Below are 20,007 nucleotides of genomic sequence, written 5' to 3' on the forward strand. Positions count from 1 at the left end.
TTTGTATTTAAAGTGGATCATTACTTTGTATGGCTCATTTGTTGGTCATGGACACCAAACTTTTGTGGCTTCAGTGATATTTTTACTACTTTTTCTCCTGTGTTTGTCTGGAGATCCTACATGTAACCATGGCTGCATTGTTTACATGTGAACTCACCTGTTAGCAGCCTATAGCATGTCAATGTTAACTGGTGTAAGGCCTGATGTCTTCCCACAAGGTGAGGAGAAGGAGGTGAGGACGACGTGCTGGTTCTCAGGTGTGAGCTAAGAAGTGACGACATTGACCTGTCCTTCCATCCATCGTTATTGGGAACGTAAGATCTATCTCCAATAACAATGGACGAGCTAGCTGTGCTAACCGAGCAACAGAGGGAATACTGGAGGGCAGAGTAGCATCATGCTATTCACAGACATGGCTAACTGAGCTAACATCAGTCACCTACGCCACATTGGAGGAGCTTCACCTGCTGTGAGCAGACAGGATCCAGGAGACAGAGATGGAGCATGACTGAAGAAGCTCAGTCCTGGACCCTGTGGAGGTGGAGGCTGGCTGAACTGGACATAGATGGACAAGCTGTCATCATCTATTTTCTTATGGAACTTGTTGCACTTTTTCTACACTGTCTTAGTTTTGTTTTCTTTATTACTGCTGTGACTTCAGTTTTGTTGTGCTTGTTACAATGACAATAAAGTTCTATTCTAAAAGCAACAGCAGTAAGAGCTGTTTGGTATTGAAAGAGAAGTTTTGGCTAATTTTCATGGTCACAACCCACAAACTTAGCTCTGCTGCTCATCCAACAAATGCATGTTCCTTACAAATGTGGAACCATTTAGAGGAGCAATAAACACGTTCTTCAGCAGCATGAGATTTACTGACAAGAAGCATTGTTTCAAGAAAGAAATCCTTTTGTTTTAAGTTTTTCTGGGCCAAAACCACAGTCTTACACAGAACTAAAAGTCAATACATAACTAGTTAGAAGGAGATGGCTTTGATTCTCTTTGGATAAAAAATCAATCTCATTAAAAACTGCTTTTGACAAGCCAAAATGATCATTGATCAAATGATCCTTTGAGGTTCATTTGGTGGTCAATTTAACTGCAAGTTATTTTTCTCTTCCTTCAAGATGGCCACCTTACAGCCAGACTTGTGAACCCCTGCTGGCATTTTCTGTCAATCCTTCTATTCTTCAGGCAAACCCTAGAGGTGAAAAAACATTATGGTATGCCACAACATCTAAGTAATAGTATAATTATAGAATTCTTTAAATTTTGTTTCAGACAAGCAGTAAATTAAAGTTAACCATGTATCCACGACACCAAGTTTATTTCCAATACAAAGTTGGTGATACACCTTGAGTAAAGACGCCTGTCACTGAACAAGCTACCCAGTAATGTTAGAATCTGCAAGGAGTGAGACATGTTGTCCACCAGAGACAACAGCTTGGCCATCTTTCTCAGAGCCAACTCCTCCACCGGGTCCATAGGGCATCCCAGGACAGGGCTGGCATTCTTCATTCTGTTAAGTCTCTTCCTGACTGCAGCAGAGATGCCGTTTTCCCTACAAACTATTCCGAAGAAGACGGCTGATGCCACCACAGGATAAAATAAGGACTTCAGAAGAGCCCCCTCCATACCAAAAGACCTGAGTCTCCCTTGTCCCTTCCTGTAAAGGGTATTTGAATTGTCAGACCAGTCTGGTGTATTGTTACTATGGACATCCAGGTACTTGTTAGATTTCACACTTTCAATGTCTCTTCCCAGGATCCTGACTGGTGCTTCTTTAGAAGTCTGTCTCTGGGTCCTTGGTCTTCCCTGTGTTGAGCTGAAGGTGATTCCTTTGACACCAAACTACAAAATCCTATATACACATGTTTGTATATGCATAAGGCATTACAAGCTATTTAATGTAAACCATCTGACAGTTGGATCTACCATACAATCAGATGCAGACAATACAAGAACATGGTGAACATATGCCTCAATTACTTTTTTTTTCCGTATGCTTACCTGTTACTGATGTGTCCTCAACAGTAAACGGAACTCAGCGAGTAGGCCAAGGTAAACATAATGTGGAAAAAATGTATCCACATCACAGACGAAAATAACAACATTGAGCTGAAAGGAGCAGAAGGAAGAAATGGGGCCCAAATACAGGGAACGGTATCTTCTGTTGAATGTTTGTGGCTGTCTGTATAAATGTGTATGAGTTTAATATGGAGTCCACAATCAAGTTTTTGTTCTTTTGATGTGGAAGATTTCAAACTAATTCTCAGAATATGGATACCAATGATTCTAATTGGTACCATCCTACGGTAACTTAAAGAGGTCTTCATGCGACAGCGACGTTAACTCTAGATCATTGCACACCAAGAATACAGGCCTGCTTATGTCACTCAGAGTTCAGAAAAAATAGTGTGTGAAGTGCCAAGGACTACAGCCACAGACGTTGTAAATCATCAGGGTTTGGCATTGGAGTTCATTTTAAACTCTCACATAATTTATCTCCAGAGGGGTTTCCCCCACTGACTAATAGTAAGAAAGCTTTTAAGAGTATTTATATCACTTTGAAATATACGAGGGCTACTGTGGTCCATCCATTGTCCCTGAAGACAAGAGGTAGCATGAAAGAAAGAAAGAAAGAAAGAAAGAAAGAAAGAAAGAAAGAAAGAAAGAAAGAAAGTTGGCGCTAAACCCATTCTAGCATGTCAAATTTATTTGAATTGTAAGCTAAAAAAAAAAAGAGTTTAAGCAGGCATCATCATGTGCCTATAAAACTGACCGGTTTACACAGAAGAGGCTCTGTTTTCAAATTATTCAAACGTCAATCAAAAATGGCATCAGATAACAACAACCCTGTTTTCTATTCTGGAGCTTATGATGCTAACAATTGATACATTAGCAGGCTGTCAATATTAAAGCACAAAGGCATAACACTGTTGTTAGAGCTATGGTAGCCTATACCCAGTCGTTAATGTTTACTTGAAGTGCACAGAAATAAGAGAGGAGGGAGGGAGGGAGGGGAGGAAAGAGAAAGTGGCTGGGAGACAGAGGGGCGGTAGACAGAGAGAAAGAGAGGAGAAAGCCAGAGAGAAGGAGAGAGCGCTTCAGATTAATACAGACGTTCCCTGTAAGCTTGTTAGCGGGAGCCTGGCGCTCCATGAGGTGTCTTGAAGAATAAGAAGCAACAGCGACGGGGGTCACTTGAACGCACCGTATCTTCCAGCGGCGTCTAACTGATGTTCGCAGACCAGTGAAGACATGTTTCTGGAGGTAATATCTTTTTTTGGTTGATTTTTGGACTAGTGTACCCGAGTGTCACCGTGAAGTCTGCTGGAAATGAACTCTGAAGGTTCATGTCGGTCTCGGAGCATTCATGATAAGAGTCGGCGCTTCTCCTCCTCTCCCATCCACGTGAGAAGTTTGACCGGAGAGGGCTGAAAGGAGGTTACCTGTGTTTCCGATTGACCGTTTAATCTTTGGAGCTCGCGCAACTGGACGACTGTTCTGGAAACACTGAGGTAAGTGGTGCACTTAACGTTTGGCACACTGTTGCTTTAAACTGGATTTCACAAAAGTGGGACATCGATAAACTGAAGGGATGTTTTTAATTGTTGATGCGATTACAATGATCTTATTTAATTGTGTTTCAGAGCAATATACCATCTCTGACACCTGAACAAATTACTGATGTGTCAAAGCTCAGTAAACACCCTTCCTTTCACTTTCCACGCTAAGGTTGTTAAACAGTTTCATAGTTTATTAGCTGGCAGTGATTAAGGAGAATTTTATCAACTGTTCTCAACAAAAACGCTGGCACAAGTACATTTTTAACAACTGTTTTACCCCTTAAATCTGTTTCATGTAAGATGTGCAGGTGACTTTTTTCCACCTGACCCGAGTTTACTTGAATGGCACTCAAGGCAACTGAGCCTGAAGGCAGCAACCTGTCAGGTGCTGTTTCTTGCAATGACATTTATCAAAATCACTAAATTTATAAAGAATGTATTGTCTGCACATGGCAGAAGATTAATAAAATTAACAATTTTTTTTGCTTATTCTTGAAGAGGTGAATAACTCTTCAGACTCTATTTGATAGATTTGATAGTCGCCATGGAAACAGACTAATTTCCCTGTCTCCAGTAATATATAAAAACATAAATCATTTAAGAGATGCTTTCTGGAGTCCAATTCTTAGCCTGTTGAAGGAGCTACTTGAATTGGCTGGCTCAGCCAGTTTCATCAATTAATTGTCTTAAACTGTATTTAATTTATAAAGCCTGTTGCAGCTGGTTTCATTAATACCTCCATGTTTAAAATTGCTGTCGTTGAGAATTGATGTGAAAGATTCTGTCAATCAAGAGAAGACATACAGTGTACCATCTATTTACCACAAACATTTATTGTCAGTGTGTTTAACTGAGTTCTTGTAGTGTTAAGTTTGTTTTCAGCTGTCGTAATCCTGGCTTTTACTGTTTCCACAGATATTAATGTCTTTATGATGAAAGTGACATTTTCTGGCTCAAGTGTTGAGTTGGTGGCCTGACCTTTTGGACTGTAAAATATTTTGTGTTTTGATGCGCACAACTTTAAAAACTGATCACACAGGATGTTAGTCTCTTGGATAACAACCAATCTGAGAAACACAAAAAAAACAGGTTAATGACTGTGTCAGGAAAACTAATGTTATGATGGAATTTTTCTGTAATGAAAAGTGACAACAAACTGGCAACCATAGTTAATTTCAAAGATTACTGGCAGCAGTTTGCCTAACCCAACTGTTGCAGTGTTGGGCAGGTGTCATTTTCTAAACCGATTAAAAATGCCCTTAAAGGCAGCTTCAAGTGACATGAGATAAAAATAATAATCAGCCATTGTTTTTACAATTTATTTTATTATTATATTGAAAAAAATATCAAATTGGACGCTAAATGTAGAACAAGATAAAAGACAATTTCTCCTGGAGCAACACCTGCATAGTGTGTTCCGATGAGGTTTCTTGTTGGCTCTTGCTGCCTCAACGGGGTATCAATCTATACAGAGCTTTTCATCATCCTTAGATACAGTAACTATGTTGCTATTTTTATCAGCATCAGTTTTTCATTCTCAATTCTTGAAACTTTTTTTTTTTTAAATGATCACAGTGAATCCTAGTGTGCCATCAGGATGAAACATACAGACATTTCTGTTTTCTGTTGATTTCTGTTCCTTAGCATTAAGATCACTATATGAAAAAAAAGTTAAAAAAAAACAACCTTTCATTCAACTTGAAAAGTTTTCCTTCCACAAATAAGTCTTTGTCATATACACAGTTGGTGTCATGTATGCTCAATTCAATTAGAATATTCTATTAGCTGAGTGGGTTAAGCTAGAGCAAGCCAACCTATTACCTATAACCGGCCTGCTGTATTAGCCACTTTCACTGGTGTGAGAATGCTTATCACCAGACATTACGTAACATAGACAGATTAAAAGGTGTCTGATGCAGAGCAGTGACTACAACACTGTGTGAGAATAAGACAGAGAGATTCTGGTGGCTGCTTTTCTGCTTTTTGTTGATCTTTTACTTGCGTAAATGGACAACTGCTTCATATTGGCCACTTAAAGCTGCTCTTGGTCTAATTCCATGAAAGTAGGTCAGACCTGTTGCGATTAGCCAGCTTCATTGGTCTGCTCTGCTCTTTTAGACCACAAAAGAAAAAAATATTCATGAGAAATACAAACATTTTACATGTGGCCTTAGAAAAAGTCCTACTGTCAGGAATGGTGTCGTGTTGATGTTTTTTTTGCTGCACAGCAAACACAAACCAAGTCCCCTGCAGCAATTACATTCACTGTTTCACATGACTGCTTGAAATGAACTCAGGGGGGAGGAGGGGGAAATACATGAAATAAGCAAGCCCAATGTGAGGGGGTGGAAAGAAAGGATCCATAGAAAGGGAGAGAAAGAGGTCAGGAAAGATGATAAATGAAAAGAGATGGAAATCAGCCCTTATTTGTTCCTTCCTTTACAAATGATACAAAATGGAATAGATTTGAATTTATGAATACTTACCCTGCATGATGTAAAAAAGTTATTGTTGATTTTGTTCACCTTCTTTTAAGCTGTCTACTCATACACATAACATGCTTTTTCAACAAGTAGTCCCACACAAACAATTTTCCACTGGATGTAACCTCAACGGGTGGTTGTCCTTACTGACAAATTTCACACTTTTTGTGTCTACTTCAGAGAGAAACATTTGCCTTTGTTGGTGGTGATGGCAATATGGGTCAACTACTAAAAAGAGATTTGGTATAACTTTCCACACATGGACTTGGATGTACTCATAGACTGTATTAGTGAAACCAGTATTTGAAAAATTAGACATTGACCCATAAAATAACTTCTTGTTCAGGGGCCACTTTTTAATTTGACGTAACCCTTTGAAACTCTAAACATGTCATTAAAAGTCTTGCACCTAAGACTGATGACTCAGCTCTTAAGTTTCATTGATAAAAGTTTGCTCTGCTATCAAGTCATGGAAGAGAAAGAAGAAAAACAGGTGTGAAGAAGTTGAGTCAAAGATGAAGTGCTATAAGGTAAAGATTTAAAGGTAAGGGACTGAAAATATAAAAACACACACAGAGTGGCTCTTACTTTAGAGTCTGAATGTCATTGTACCGTTCCCTAAACGGTTCATGCGGTGATGAAGTTTGGTTTACTGGTTTCTTTGCAGCACTAAGATAAATGCTCTTAGATTAAGAAAACTGATAGTTTACATTAGTGTTAACCACCATGATGCTATGTTTTCCATCCCTGTGGCAGTTGTAGTGCTTCACTTGGCAAAGATATCAAGGCTAAGTGATATCTCATATATATATATATATATATATATATATATATATATATATATATATATATATATATATATATATATATATATATATATATAATGCTCTAGAGTTAGCTTGGCTTTATGCAAAATACATTCACAATCAAAAACCACCAGAAACATCTGCTGCCCCCACCCTGTTGGGGATCAATTGCATATTGACATTTAATTTTTAATTGTTTGTAAAAATTTGACATAAACAAAATTTTTTGAAATCTCATCCAGTGAAAGTCTGTCAGTATCAGGGACAGTGGTGGGGTATTGTCTCAAAAGCTTTGTCTAAAGTGGTAGTTTCAGCACTAAAGCTGTCCAAAAATTTACCAAAAAGCACAAGAAAAAGTCCAAAATATGTGATTGATATTAACTCCTTCAATTTTTTCTCCTTTGACTTTTTTTTTTCTTTTATCTCATTTTTTCCAGGCTCCTTATGCCCTTAGTTGAAAGGATAGGGTAGTGGATTCAGAAGGAAATAGGGTGAGAGTGGGTAATGGCATGTGGGAAACAGGCCACAGGCTGGGTTCAAACCCTGGCCACCTACTCAAGGGCCAGCATCATGGGGCATGACCTAGACCGCAAGGCCAGCTGGGCCCCCAGTGTGCATGGAAGTGCAAATCATATAGCTGATGTAACACAGAGCAACTACGTTCCCGTATCTTATTCATGTGCGTTGCTGCCACCTTGCCGAGGCTGTGTGTTACCAAACATATAAATGTCAGGATCATATAATGGTTTAGTCGATATGCTGCACATCTCATCAGCTCAGAAAGCAGCACGCCTGACAGAGCTGAACAAAACCACCGCAGATCACTACAGATTTTCCTGTCATTGCAGTGACAATATATTGCCTTCACATGTTCCTCTTTAAACAAACATAAACAAACATGCTTAGGGCATGTTCAGGGCACCAGAGCAAGCAAGCACACACACACACACACACACACACACACACACACACACACACACACACACACATACACACACACACACACACACACACACACACACACACACACACACACATACAGTTAAATTACTTTGAAGATTACAGTTACTATACACAGACGAGACAATCAGCATTTATTGGACTCATGACCTTTAACTGCATGTGGTATTTTACCTTGAGATGCAGAACATGCTTTGAGCTGGGATTACACTGATGATGCTAAAAGTTTGTTTGCACCACATTTTTCCTCACTTTTTTATGCGATCTGCCCAGCTAATTAAACAAAAACAACCCAAAGTATATCCACCTTACCAATCCTTTGTTTACCTGCACCACCCAAAATTGCCCAGTCTGGCAAACCAGCTCTAGAGTATTTTCATTGTGTGTGTATTTTCCGTGCATAAGAAATATATTAAACAGAAAACTATGTAGGGAAAATATGAAAAAAAAGATGGGGCGCTGAGTTTGATTACATAGCTAAGCGTTGTGTCACATGGACAAAGTATATGATTTTGGAGGTGTTGGTCATTTTCAGCCCATTATGATCCTTGAGCACATGCCACTGGCTCCTCTTATATTCCTACTCTTTTTACTGTCCTGTCTCTGTCAACGAAGGACTAAAAGCTAAACATAAAGGGAATTAAGTGAACAGGTGATTAAGGAAGAATTTAGATCAAATAAACTTGTGGAACTTTCTATAAATGATATAAAACAATCTAACTTAGTTCAAGAAATAGAAACTCTTTCTTTTTACCTTTTTACAGAAGCTACAATACCCAGAATGGTAAGCACATGTGAGTGTTTTATGTAATGCCTTCTCTCCGTTTGAGCCACCCTGTCGACCATGAAGTCAATATAGCCCAGCTGAAGGTCACACAGTAGTGCTGTTACGCTCGTCTTAAGCGGCGCTGGGAGGCTAAATTCTTTTAGCTCTTTCAGTAATGCCCAGCTGCACATGCATGATGGGGGAGAGTAGTACAACAAAGAACAACTAAAGTTGAGGTTTAAAAGAATAAACAGTTGTTGGATAAAGCAGAGAAAGCCTGTGTACGCATTTTTCTAAGCCACCACCTGCAGCATGTGTTGGACAATACAACATTTTCCTCATGCACACATTTCTTTGTGTTATACTTTAATGTTTATATCCCTGCACATGTCTAGAGTCAAAAATAGATGCAAGGAGGTAACGGAGGATACAAAAAGTTCTGTGCAAGACAAACCCAGCTGAGTTACACATCGTGTTGGCTCTGGTTCAGGACTACTTTCATCCAAATTCTCGACTTCCCAAAGCCTCATGAGCAGGTGTGGCAGAGTAAACAGTGCTTAGTCTTCGAGAATAAATTAAAGCAAACTCAATGTCTGTGAAATCCTGTACTCAGTATTCAGTTTTGAGAAGTAACTACCGATCAATAATTCATCAAAACTTTCCATACAGATGTAGAGTAGCTCCAGTCTTCAAGGCAAATACATTTCACAACAATATTAACACAAATCACCTCTCATGGTATTTAATATTCTGTTAGTGCAATAAGGCTCTTAACATGAAGATTATGCTTTCACCACATTTCAGAAAAGGGTCTTATGCTTCATTGCTTTTGGCCACATGACATCAGTCAGAAGCTGAAAACATATAGCTGTGATGTGTTGGAATGTACAGCTCAAAGGTTTTGATACTCGGCTGAAAGTGAGTAACTATGTGTTATGAAAAAGTGCACATATCACATGTGTGTAGTGTCTGAGTGCCTGTGTGTCATTCCCCTCTTTGCTGGCAGATGTAGACATGTATCTGTGTTTGATGAGAAGAAGTGGGTCACATGCTTGAATTATCCATTTGCAGGGTTGCATGCATCAGTGCCAAGAAATTGCATTACGTGGGCGACTTTTGCTAAGGAGACACAGAGACAATCCTGGAAGATGGGAGCCGAGCAAGGACGCACGCAGAGGAACGGACGCAGTGAGGCTGCTGCCAAAGAGTCACGGTCAAGTTCCTGCACCAGCCTAAAGGTACAACACTGTCATGTCTAGAGCTAAAGCAAGTGTAATAAACCACAACAGTGCAGAAATTAAGTAAAAGGATGACCATAGTATCTGACTGTGCAAAGAGTTCAAAGCTTCATCATAGTGGCATTCCTGTGGGTCAAAAGTTGATCATGCTCCACAGAGCCTTAGTAACGCTCTTTTTCAGGTCACATGCTTCCTCCCTTGGTTGAGGAGTTGTGTTTGTGTGTCACCCAAGTCTCACTGGACACAGCATCTCCAGAAGAGCTACAAGCTCAGCTTTTGTAGCCTACGAATGACGGTCTTGTGCTTGTCCTAAGGCTAGTACAACCACGGTCATTAATTGGAACTAAATTATCGAATACTTTTTCTACCCCCCCCAAAACAAAATAACCCAGGAAATCAAAAAAGAAAATACTTAAAAGGGTAGCTCCAAAATAAAATCTGTCTCTCTTGCCCTCCAAAATCTTTGTAATTTCAGCATTAACACATGATGTGACAGTATTTTTCATTCCTCGACAATTGATTAGACAAGAGGTATACAAGAAGCATTTACAACGAGAGCCTGTGTTTAATACAATAAAAAACAAATTCTGTTGATTGAAAAACAAATATTCATCTTGATTTTCCAACTCTTGCTAGTTATCTTTTCCAGCAAGTTGAGTATAAGAACACACAATCTATTGATGTTATCTAAAAGCAGCTGTTGTTTCATAGATAAAGACTCTTTGATAAAGCACTCTTGGCATGAGACTTCCTACGAATGCTGCTCCTGTGTCGTCTTGTTGCAGTGAAAGAAATGGTTTGCTTTTTTAAAAAAGTTTCTCTTTGAATAAAGAATGAGATGATAAGGCAGGACAGGGGGTAGTCTTACAAATCTTTTTTCTTTGGCTGGAAGCATGCCTTTTGCCCAACAATATGAAGATTAGTTAATATCCAAATGAGATCAGACAAATGTTTAATTTTCCACATGAAGGTGATGTGAGACAATGGTGTTCAAGCAGCCATCATATTACTGATTGTGATGGCAGGGCTGTGTTTTTAAGTTTTCTCAGAATTCTTATAGATTTTAGACTTGCTGGGTGGGAACAGCTTATTTGACTCTAATGTAGTTATCACCTAATTTTTGATAGTTATTCTACTAGGACTAGCAGAGACTTCGGTCCTGTAGTGTCTCAATATTAGTCTCATTGTTCAAACCACTATCTCAGAACTTCTCACCAGTCATCAATATGATCGTTAAAGCAATGTTGAACAAATTCACTTATGCTTTTGGAAAATAAACATTTTGTGTTTATGTGTGGCCTCGGCCCAAGCCTATTAGTTGAGTGACATCAATGAGCTGAGAACAAAAGCAGGTCACAGGTCAGAAAGGGGCTTTGTTCAAGTTCTCACAGTCTGAATACAAATCGCTTTTTAGTGATCTTAATCACTCTGAGGCAGGAGCTTGTTCGGCACATACAAAAACAGTTGAAAGTACTAAATGAATATGTCACAAAGCATTCCATTGTTGCAGATCCCAGAAAGAGTGAGACATTATTCTCATAAAGTAAACCATGACTTACTCTGAATTTTAAGAGTTCCAACAAATCATCTTTTCTCGGAACAGCAAATCTACATGAAACTCACGTGCTAATTTCTAAAAAAATTCTCACATAAAAAGAAATGTCTTGGGGCCTGAGCACCCAATGTGGGAGCTGTTGTATCTTCTTTCTTTCTTTCTTTCTTTCTTTCTTGCATTTGAAGGGTAAAAAAACATGCACGTCTCACACTTGGCCTCTCTCTATAAATTCAAAAACTGGGATACTGATGTTATGAAAAACAGAATCCATTCATTTACAAATCATGCAGACCCTCAACGTTTTTTTGAAAATAATCCAGTAATACATTACATCACATCACATTACAATATTTAATAAATTGAATATTGAGGCTGAAAAGTTGAATTGTTTCATGGAAAATATTTGTTTTGTCTTATCTCATCTCATTTCTACTCCTTATCTGGGTGGGGGTCGCGGGCGCAGCATTGTCATCAGCAAAGCCCAATGGCCCCTGTCCCCAGCCACTTTGACCAGCTTCTCTGAGGGGATACCAAAGTGTTCCGAGGCCAGTCGAGAGATATAATCTCTCCATAGTGTCCTCGGTCAACCCCGGGGTCTCCCTCCTAACTGGATATGCCTAAACACCTCCCCAGGGAGGCGTCCAGGAGACATCCTTGCTAGATGTCCAAACCACCTCATCTGGCAACTCTCGATGTGGAGGAGCAGTGGCTCTACTCCGGGCAACTCCCGAATGCCCAAGCTCCAGACACCCTGACACCCTGCCAAGAAATCGCATTTCCGCTGCTTGTATCCGCAATCTTGTTCTTTCGGTCACTACTCACAGCTCATAGCCATAGCTGAGGGTTGCAACATAGATTGACTGGTAAATTCCGAGCTTTGCCCTCTAGTTCAACTCTCTCTTCACCACAACAGGCCGGTCTGGCGTCGGCATCACTGCGGACGCCACCCTGATCCATCTGTCAATCTTTGGCTCTATTTTCCCCTCACTTGTGAACAAGACCCTGAGATACTTGATCTCTTCCACTTGAGGCAAAGACCATCCCCTGATTTGGAGTGGGCATTCTACCCATTTCCAACTGAGAACCATGGCCTCAGACTTAGAGGTGCTGATCTTCATCCCAGCTGCTTCACACTCAGCTGCAAACCGTCTCAGTGCAAGCTGGAGGTCATTGTTCAATGAGGCCAATAAGACCACATAATCTGAAAAAAGCAGAGATGGGATCCTGAGACCCCAGACTTCCTCCGCCACTTGACTGCACCTAGAAACCCCATCCATAAAAGTAATGAACAGAATAGTTGACAAAGAGCAGTCCTGGCAGAGTCCACCCCTGACCAGAAACAAGTTCGACCAAGCTTTCACTCAGGAAATACAAAGACTGAATAGCCTGTAACAACGGGCTGATGACTCCATATTTCTGGAGCTGGCTCTGCTTCCTCAACAGAATGCATGTTGGTGGAATTGAGGAGACCCTAGAAGTATTCCTTCCCCTGCCTAACTATGCTCTCGGTTGAGGTCAGCAGCTCCCCATTCCCACTGCAAACAATGTGGACTAAGAACCGCTTTCCCGTCCTGGGCCGCTGGACTGTTTGCCAAAATTTCTTCGGGGCCCACTGAAAATCTACTTCCATGGCCTCTTTGAAGTTCTCCCATGCCCAAGTTTTTGCCTCAGTGACTGCTAGAGCGCCTGCAACTCCAGATAGCTGCCTTGGCAATGGCACCGCTGAACATGGTCCATTCACATTTCATATCCCCGGCCACCCTCAGGACACAGTCAAAGCTCTGCCAGAGGTGTGAGTTGAAGACCATCTGACAGATCCTCAGCAAGGCACTCCCAGCAAACCTCACTGTTCATTTAGGTCTGCCAGGTCTGTTTGGCATCTTCCCCCGCCATCTGACCCAACTCACTACCAGGTGGTGATCAGTTGCACTTCTGGACATCCTTATTTTCAAATATGTTGTTAATTAAAGACAAACTGTGGTTTGCACAGAAGTTGAATAACTGAACACCACTCTGGTCGGGCAAGCCGTTCCTCCCAATCACGCCCCTCCAAGTCAGGATGTCATTGCCCAAGTGAGCATTGAAGTCCCCCAGTTGGAGAATGGAGTCCTCAGTCGGAGTGTTTTCCAACACCCATCCCCAGGATTCCAGAAAGGGTGGATACTCTGAGGCGCTGTTTGGTGTTCAAGCACAAACAACAGTCAGTACCCATTCTCCAACCCAAAGGCGAGCAATGCCAGCAAAGAAGAGAGTCCAACTCCTCTCAAGAAGGATGGTTCCAGAGATCTAGCCAGTATTTCTGTAACCCCTGCACCAGCTCAGGTTCCTTCCCCACCAGAGAGGTGGTGTTCCATGTCCCAAAAGCCAGTTTCTGTAACCAGGGGATCAGGCCACTTAGTCTGCCACCCAATCCACAATACACCAGACCCCTGTGGCTCCTCCTGCAGGTGGTTGATCCACAGGAGGATGGACCCATGTCCCCTGTTTGGGCTTGGGCTGACCAGGGCCCATGAGTGAAGGCCTGGCCACCAGGCGATCGCCTGCAGGCCCCGACCCCTGGCCTGGCTCTAGAGTAAGGGGTGGTGACCCTCTGGCCAGGGTGAACTGAATTGTGCCATTACTCATTATAGGGGGTCTTTAACTGCTCTTTGTCTGGCCCCTCACCCAGAACCAGTTAACCTTGGGAGACCCTACAAGGGTTTATTTTCCCCGACAACATAGCTCCTAGGATTATCAAGGCACTCAAACCCCTCCGCCACGATAAGGTGGCAACCACAGAGGAGTTGATCTTTCGTGCCATAGGATAGCTCTACACTTTGCCTCAGTCCATTTTTGATGGAGTCGGGCCAAGAGGAGTTCTAAGTGTTTCTAGATCATGCTTGTGTGTATAGTTTCCTTTTTACTTGGCTCATGTTTTGACCTGCATCTGTAGACAAGTCAGTGGTTTTTAGCTGTGATTTTGAGTGTAGGCAGTGTTCCCTGTGAGGCCACTAACTGTCTATGGTATTGCACACATTATTCTCTCTTTTTTGTATTCACCGTCTAACAGCAATGACTGATCCCCATTTATTGGGCAATGGGAATAAAATATTGATTCTTTTTAAGGTGTCCGCAGTTTTTTGTCTGTAGCCTTAGTCTTAGAATGAGAGCCAGTAGTCCCTGCCAAGTCCTAGTTATTTTCTTTTACACCTTTTGGGATTCATAAACCCCATAACTGCATCAATTAAACGTCAACTACAGCATAGTACGACCAAACTTTAAGTTAACTTAAGAGAATCCTAAAAACTGCAGTTTAGGAAAAAACACTTTGGAGTGACGTCTCTGGTCATACTTCTCACTTATTAACTATAGTTAGTTTCCCTGGTGCTGGCATAAATTTGAGGAAACTGAGATTATTCCAGAAAAAAGAGGCCAAAAAGGGACAATCTTGTCACTTTTTCCATTTAACTTAATTTCAGAAATCTAAATGACATTTCCTACTCAGGGAAAAAAAGAAATTCTGGAACTGCTTAAGTGTTCATAATTAAATGAACTGAGTGTTTTTGGCCCTGCTGGATCTCTGCCATCATTGAATCTCTGTGAAATTGCTGTTGGTCCTAAATGGACTTAATCAGGTCAAGACATCTCCAGTGTTTGTTCAGTGTGCTTCATAACAGTCTTTTATTTGTCATCCATTCCACGCACAACTTAAGATAGCTACTCTCTGATTTTTGTCAACATTTCACGCTATCTGACCTATGTGAGTGTCCTACAAAAGTGGTACATTACACCTAATTCACCAGTAAAATCTACCTCTACTCAGAGCTTGATGCATTTGACCCTATTTCTTGATAATATCTTTAAAAATCTCTCATAGATCTTAATGCTTACAAGCTTGAAATGTCTGATCAAATGTATAACCACTGACCAGAGGTGTTCAACTAGGGTCCACTCTCAGCCCCTTCATCTTCTACTGAGTTTTTTGATAATGGCATTGTCTCTGCTGCAGTATTGGAGCTCCTTTGAAGTACTTTGTGTTAGCCTTGGTTTTGGTACTCCATTTTAACAAAAAGGAACCTCTCAACTCTTTGCTGATTTTTGTCCTTTTTGTAAGTCAGGTTTTGGAAAAAGAATCTAACTCTACTGTCTTCATGGTTAAATGTATTACTCACATGGATTTTTAGCTGTGAAAAGATTGTAAATATAAAATAAAACAAGGTTTTATTTGCCTTGACTTTGTTCTTTCATCTCAGGTTTTACAAAGTCCTGCAAAACTTTTTAAACCTTTTTAACCCAATTTTTTCAAGAACTCAATCTAGACAAATAGGATTACAGGACACAGAAAAAGGGGGTTAGTTGTTATCAGATTTGGTGTGTCTAATCAAATAATAAAATAATGCTATTTCCAGTAGTGTTATAAAAACATCAAAAATAGGGCTATTTTGTCTCTAGATAACAAATAATTACAGATTACCTGACTTTCAATAAACATGTGCCTCTTGATGAACTTTTCTTTGTAAAACACTTGTTTGAGATCAAAACTTTCATTTCTTGCACTCCTAGTTAGTGATGATTACCTCAAACCATCATAAATAAGGTTCCTCTGAATGAATGGAAAGAATGAATGACATTTCTGGTGTTTATTTTCATGTTCTTGTGCATTGCAAAAATCTCATATTTGTTTCTTCCTCTCTCCTTCTTTCACCTCTCCCTCTTCTTCCAGATGTTTCTGGTGGCTTTGTCCTTTGCCTATTTTGCAAAGGCTCTGTCGGGGAGCTACATGAAGAGCACAATAACTCAGCTGGAAAGGCGCTTTGACATACCCAGTTACCTAATAGGAGTCATTGATGGAAGCTTTGAGATAGGTGAGTATGCCTTCCAGGCTCTGCTGTTATTTTGTTGTTCTCTTTGCAGCCTCTATGTCATGGGCTCCCTACCTCTCTCTCTTTCTGTCTTTCTGGGCAGAATTATGAATGGGTCACAGAGGTATTCAAGCTGCTGATAAAGGATTCATCAAGCATCAGAGAAAAAGACAGAGTGTGTGTATAAGTGTGTGAGTGTGGTGAATCAAGGCGTCAAGTAGGGACATAACAGGCTTCAACCTGGCTTGTTGCTGAACTCTACATTTTTAAGGTTTTGTTATATAAAAAGGTATAAAGTTGTGAATGAGCTGGTATTTATTGTATTTTTATCCAACACATAATCAACCACTAATAGACTCCAGATTGCAGGCTCCGCCCCCAAATTCCTGACCTCTGGAAAGTACTAACCCCCAGGCAGGGCTGTTTCAAGGATTAGGTCAATTGCCTCAGTTATAAATTTGGCCCCTATTAAGACAATGTTTCCTGAAAACAGAAAAAAACAGTGAAAAAAAATCTGCATTTGCTCAGAAACACTGAGGTACAAAACGCTGTAGTGTATTCATGACAGGCCCCTGGTTAGAATAGAATACAATATTCTTTATTGATCCCCCTTGGGGGAAATTTTTTTTGTCACAGCAGCTCACAGAAAAGTGCAGCAATGCAATAACAATAAAAATAGATTAATGATAATAGAATATAAAATCAGAAATTTGAAGAAATATAAAGAAATATAAGAAATATATAAAAAATATTACCATTAACATATTTACATAGGAGCGAGATATATAGACAAAGATTGGTTATTGAGAATGAAAATGAAAAGCACTTGACAATAAAAATTTACAGTGAGTACTGGAATGATGTGCAGAAAGGTATGTATTTATTAAATGCTTGACGTCATTATATCGAGGGTTCAGGTTTGTGTGTTATGGAGTCGTATTACAGTTGGGAAGAATGACCTGCAATAGCCCTCCGCCATGCAGGGTGGGAGTCTGAGCCTGCTTCTGAAGGAGCTACTTAAGTCCCCCACAGTCTCATGCAGTGGGTGAGAGGGATTGTCCATTTTGGATGCAAGCTTTGCCAGCATCCTCCTCTCACCCACCTCCTCCAGGGAGTCCAAGGAGCAGTCCAGGACAGAACTGGCCCTCCTGACCAGTCTGTTCAGTCTCTTTCTGTCCGTGCGCCCTGTTCCCCAGCAGACCACTGCATAGAACAGTGCAGAAGCCACCACAGAATCATAAAAAGTCCTGAGCAGAGTCCTGCACACTCCAAGGACCTCAGTCTCCTCAACAGGTGGAGATGACTTTGGCCTTTCATGTACAGGACGTCTGTGTTGTGTGACCAGTCCAGTTTATTGTTGAGGTGAACACCCAGGAATCTGTAGGACTCCACCATCTCGATGTTCACAGGTGCAGTCTGGGGTGTCCTCCTCCTGCAAAATCCACGACCATCTCCTCTGTCTTACTGCCGTTGAGCTGAAGGTGGTTCACGTCACACCAGTCGACGGAGTCAGAGAAGACACTGTTGTATTCCCGCTCATCCCCCTGTGATACCCATCCGACGATGGCTGTATCGTCAGAGAACTGTCGACAGCTCCCAGAGTGGTACGAAAAGTCTGAGGTGTACAGGGTGAAGAGTAAGGGGGAGAGCACTGTCCCTTGGGATGCTCCTGTGCTGCAGACCACCATGTCTGACACACAGTCCTGGAGCCTCACAAACTGTCTGTTGAAGAGGTTGTTGATGTCACTGTAGAGACCCCACCCCACACCACGTTTTGTTGAAAGGCAATCAGCAGATTTAGCAGCACAAGCACAAGTGGAGTGTGACGTCAGTGTTTCCACTGAAAACTACAGCTTGCTGTTGACACTGCAACAGTGGCACAAACGCAACAATACCTTTATGTTTCATGCTACAACTGTTGTCGTGTAAATGCACGACAAAAGCAGAGTTCCTCAGAAAGTCCCTAGTTCCTGGAGGAACTTCCTGTTGTAGAAAGACATCTTAAACTAATTTTCAGGTGTTACTGTTCTGTAATCACAGTTACTGTAAATCCATACACTGGATTATGAGCACCTTAAACTGAAATTGGATTTGATTTTTCTAAATACTTCTTGTAATTGTATTGCCAGGCTGGAGATAGCATCTGGTGATACTACTTTACATGTACCATACTTCCTTGGCTGGTTTTTGATACATGTATTGACACTGCATCTTGCATACACAGGTTGTAAAGCAAGATGACATGATACCATCAAAATAAAAAACCCTTAAAAATTTCAGCACATTCTATATTGTTCTTTTACATTTAAAGGGAATTTGGGGTCTTTGGTGCCTACATCGCGGATCATGTCCTCAGTCATGGCAGAACATGCAGGCTTGAGTTAAGAAGCTGAAAGTGAGCTTGTTGGATCCTCAGAAAAAAGAAATGAGGTTTGCATTTTTAGTGCCACAAGAGCCAAATGCTCCTCAGATCTCTTCATACAGCCCTCCATCTCTCCATCTTTCCATCTCTTGTGAAAGCTGCCTCTATCCTGTGGCCTAGGCAACAAGCTTTTTCTATAGGACCGTTGCCAAGGTAACCCAGAGGCATAGCAGGGCAGTGTGAAGAGGAAATATCAAAAGGAAAGAAACGGAAAGGGAAGTGTAAGAACAAGAGAGAGGAGCACAGAGGGGAGGAAAGAAAAAGAAAAAAACTAAGATTTAGAAGTGACTGGAGAGTAAGGGTAGAGATGCTGGATTTAGCAAGGACCTCTTAAGACTGAAGGAGCTCATCTGATTTACTCACATGATGAAGAGATGGCTCACTGCATGCACCTAGCATATAATGCTGTACAGGCAAAGAAATTATTACAAAGTAATGGCACCAGAAAAGTTTCCAAGTAGACAAAGATGCACACACAGCCTTCTAGCCAATAGTCATATCACTTAATCAACGGCGTCATAAACAATGTAAAGCTTTCAGGAAATTCTCAGTTCTTCACTAGTACTCCTAAGTTCTGGAAATCTCTCTTATATCTCTTCTCCTCTCCTCATTTATTTGCAGCCCACTTGAAAACAACAACACACCCATACATGAACACATGTCACCAGGGATTGTCGAAGGGTTTGACGTCATTCCCACAAATGAACCTTTGCAATGAATAAGGTTGTGCACTGTGACATAAGCTTATCTTTCTTGCTCAATTTGCCCCTTCACAGAATTAGTGTTCCATGTCAATAATCACAGGCTCACTACAAGCTGATAATAGAGAAGTGGTTATGCTCCAACCCCAGCGTTGTTTGATTTGGATCATATGTAACACCTTCACTACTGCATGCTGTCGATGTGTGAGAACATTTGATTATACAGTGCATCCGGGAAGTAATCACTTATGTACATGGGGTTTCTCAGAGTTTTGTCTCAAATAAATTAGCAAAAATTGAAGGACATTTTTTTTTTTCATATTGTCATTTTGAGGTGTTCTGAGTAGAAGTTTGAGGGGAAAAATGCATTTGTTTCATCTTGGAACAAGGCCATCACAAAATCTGGAAAAGTGAAGCGCTGCGAATACTTTATGGATGTACTGTTTATATACACACCCGATCAAATTTTAAGACCATTTGAAAAAATGCTCAAATTTACATTTTGCAATGTTAGCTTCAAAAAAATAAGAAAAGGGAGTGAGAAGAAAAAAAATGAGTAAGAAATTTATTGCAAGCAACTAAAGTGAAATAGGCTATTTATCAGCAGATCAAAAGTTTAAGACCACAGCTTTTAAAAGTCAAAATCTGCACAAAAATGTGGATTCAACA

The 20,007-nt window shown here is 40.7% G+C and overlaps 1 protein-coding gene across 1 annotated transcript in view; it reads left to right on the forward strand.

Moving 5' to 3' along the window:
* Positions 1-3,073: 3,073 nt before the first annotated feature.
* The window catches only part of LOC141797970 (solute carrier organic anion transporter family member 1C1-like), a 34,442-nt gene continuing 17,508 nt past the window's right edge, over positions 3,074-20,007 (forward strand). The window contains exons 1-3 of the mRNA XM_074679694.1: positions 3,074-3,518; positions 9,653-9,819; positions 16,077-16,218. Of these exons, the coding sequence (XP_074535795.1) occupies positions 9,730-9,819; positions 16,077-16,218 (232 nt within the window). The 5' untranslated portion in view covers positions 3,074-3,518; positions 9,653-9,729. The remainder of the gene's footprint in view (positions 3,519-9,652; positions 9,820-16,076; positions 16,219-20,007) is intronic.

This window comes from Halichoeres trimaculatus, unplaced genomic scaffold, assembly GCF_033239565.1.
Source record: "Halichoeres trimaculatus isolate MK-OKI-2021-1 unplaced genomic scaffold, fHalTri1.1 fHalTri1_scaffold_9, whole genome shotgun sequence".
NCBI lineage: Eukaryota > Metazoa > Chordata > Actinopteri > Labriformes > Labridae > Halichoeres > Halichoeres trimaculatus.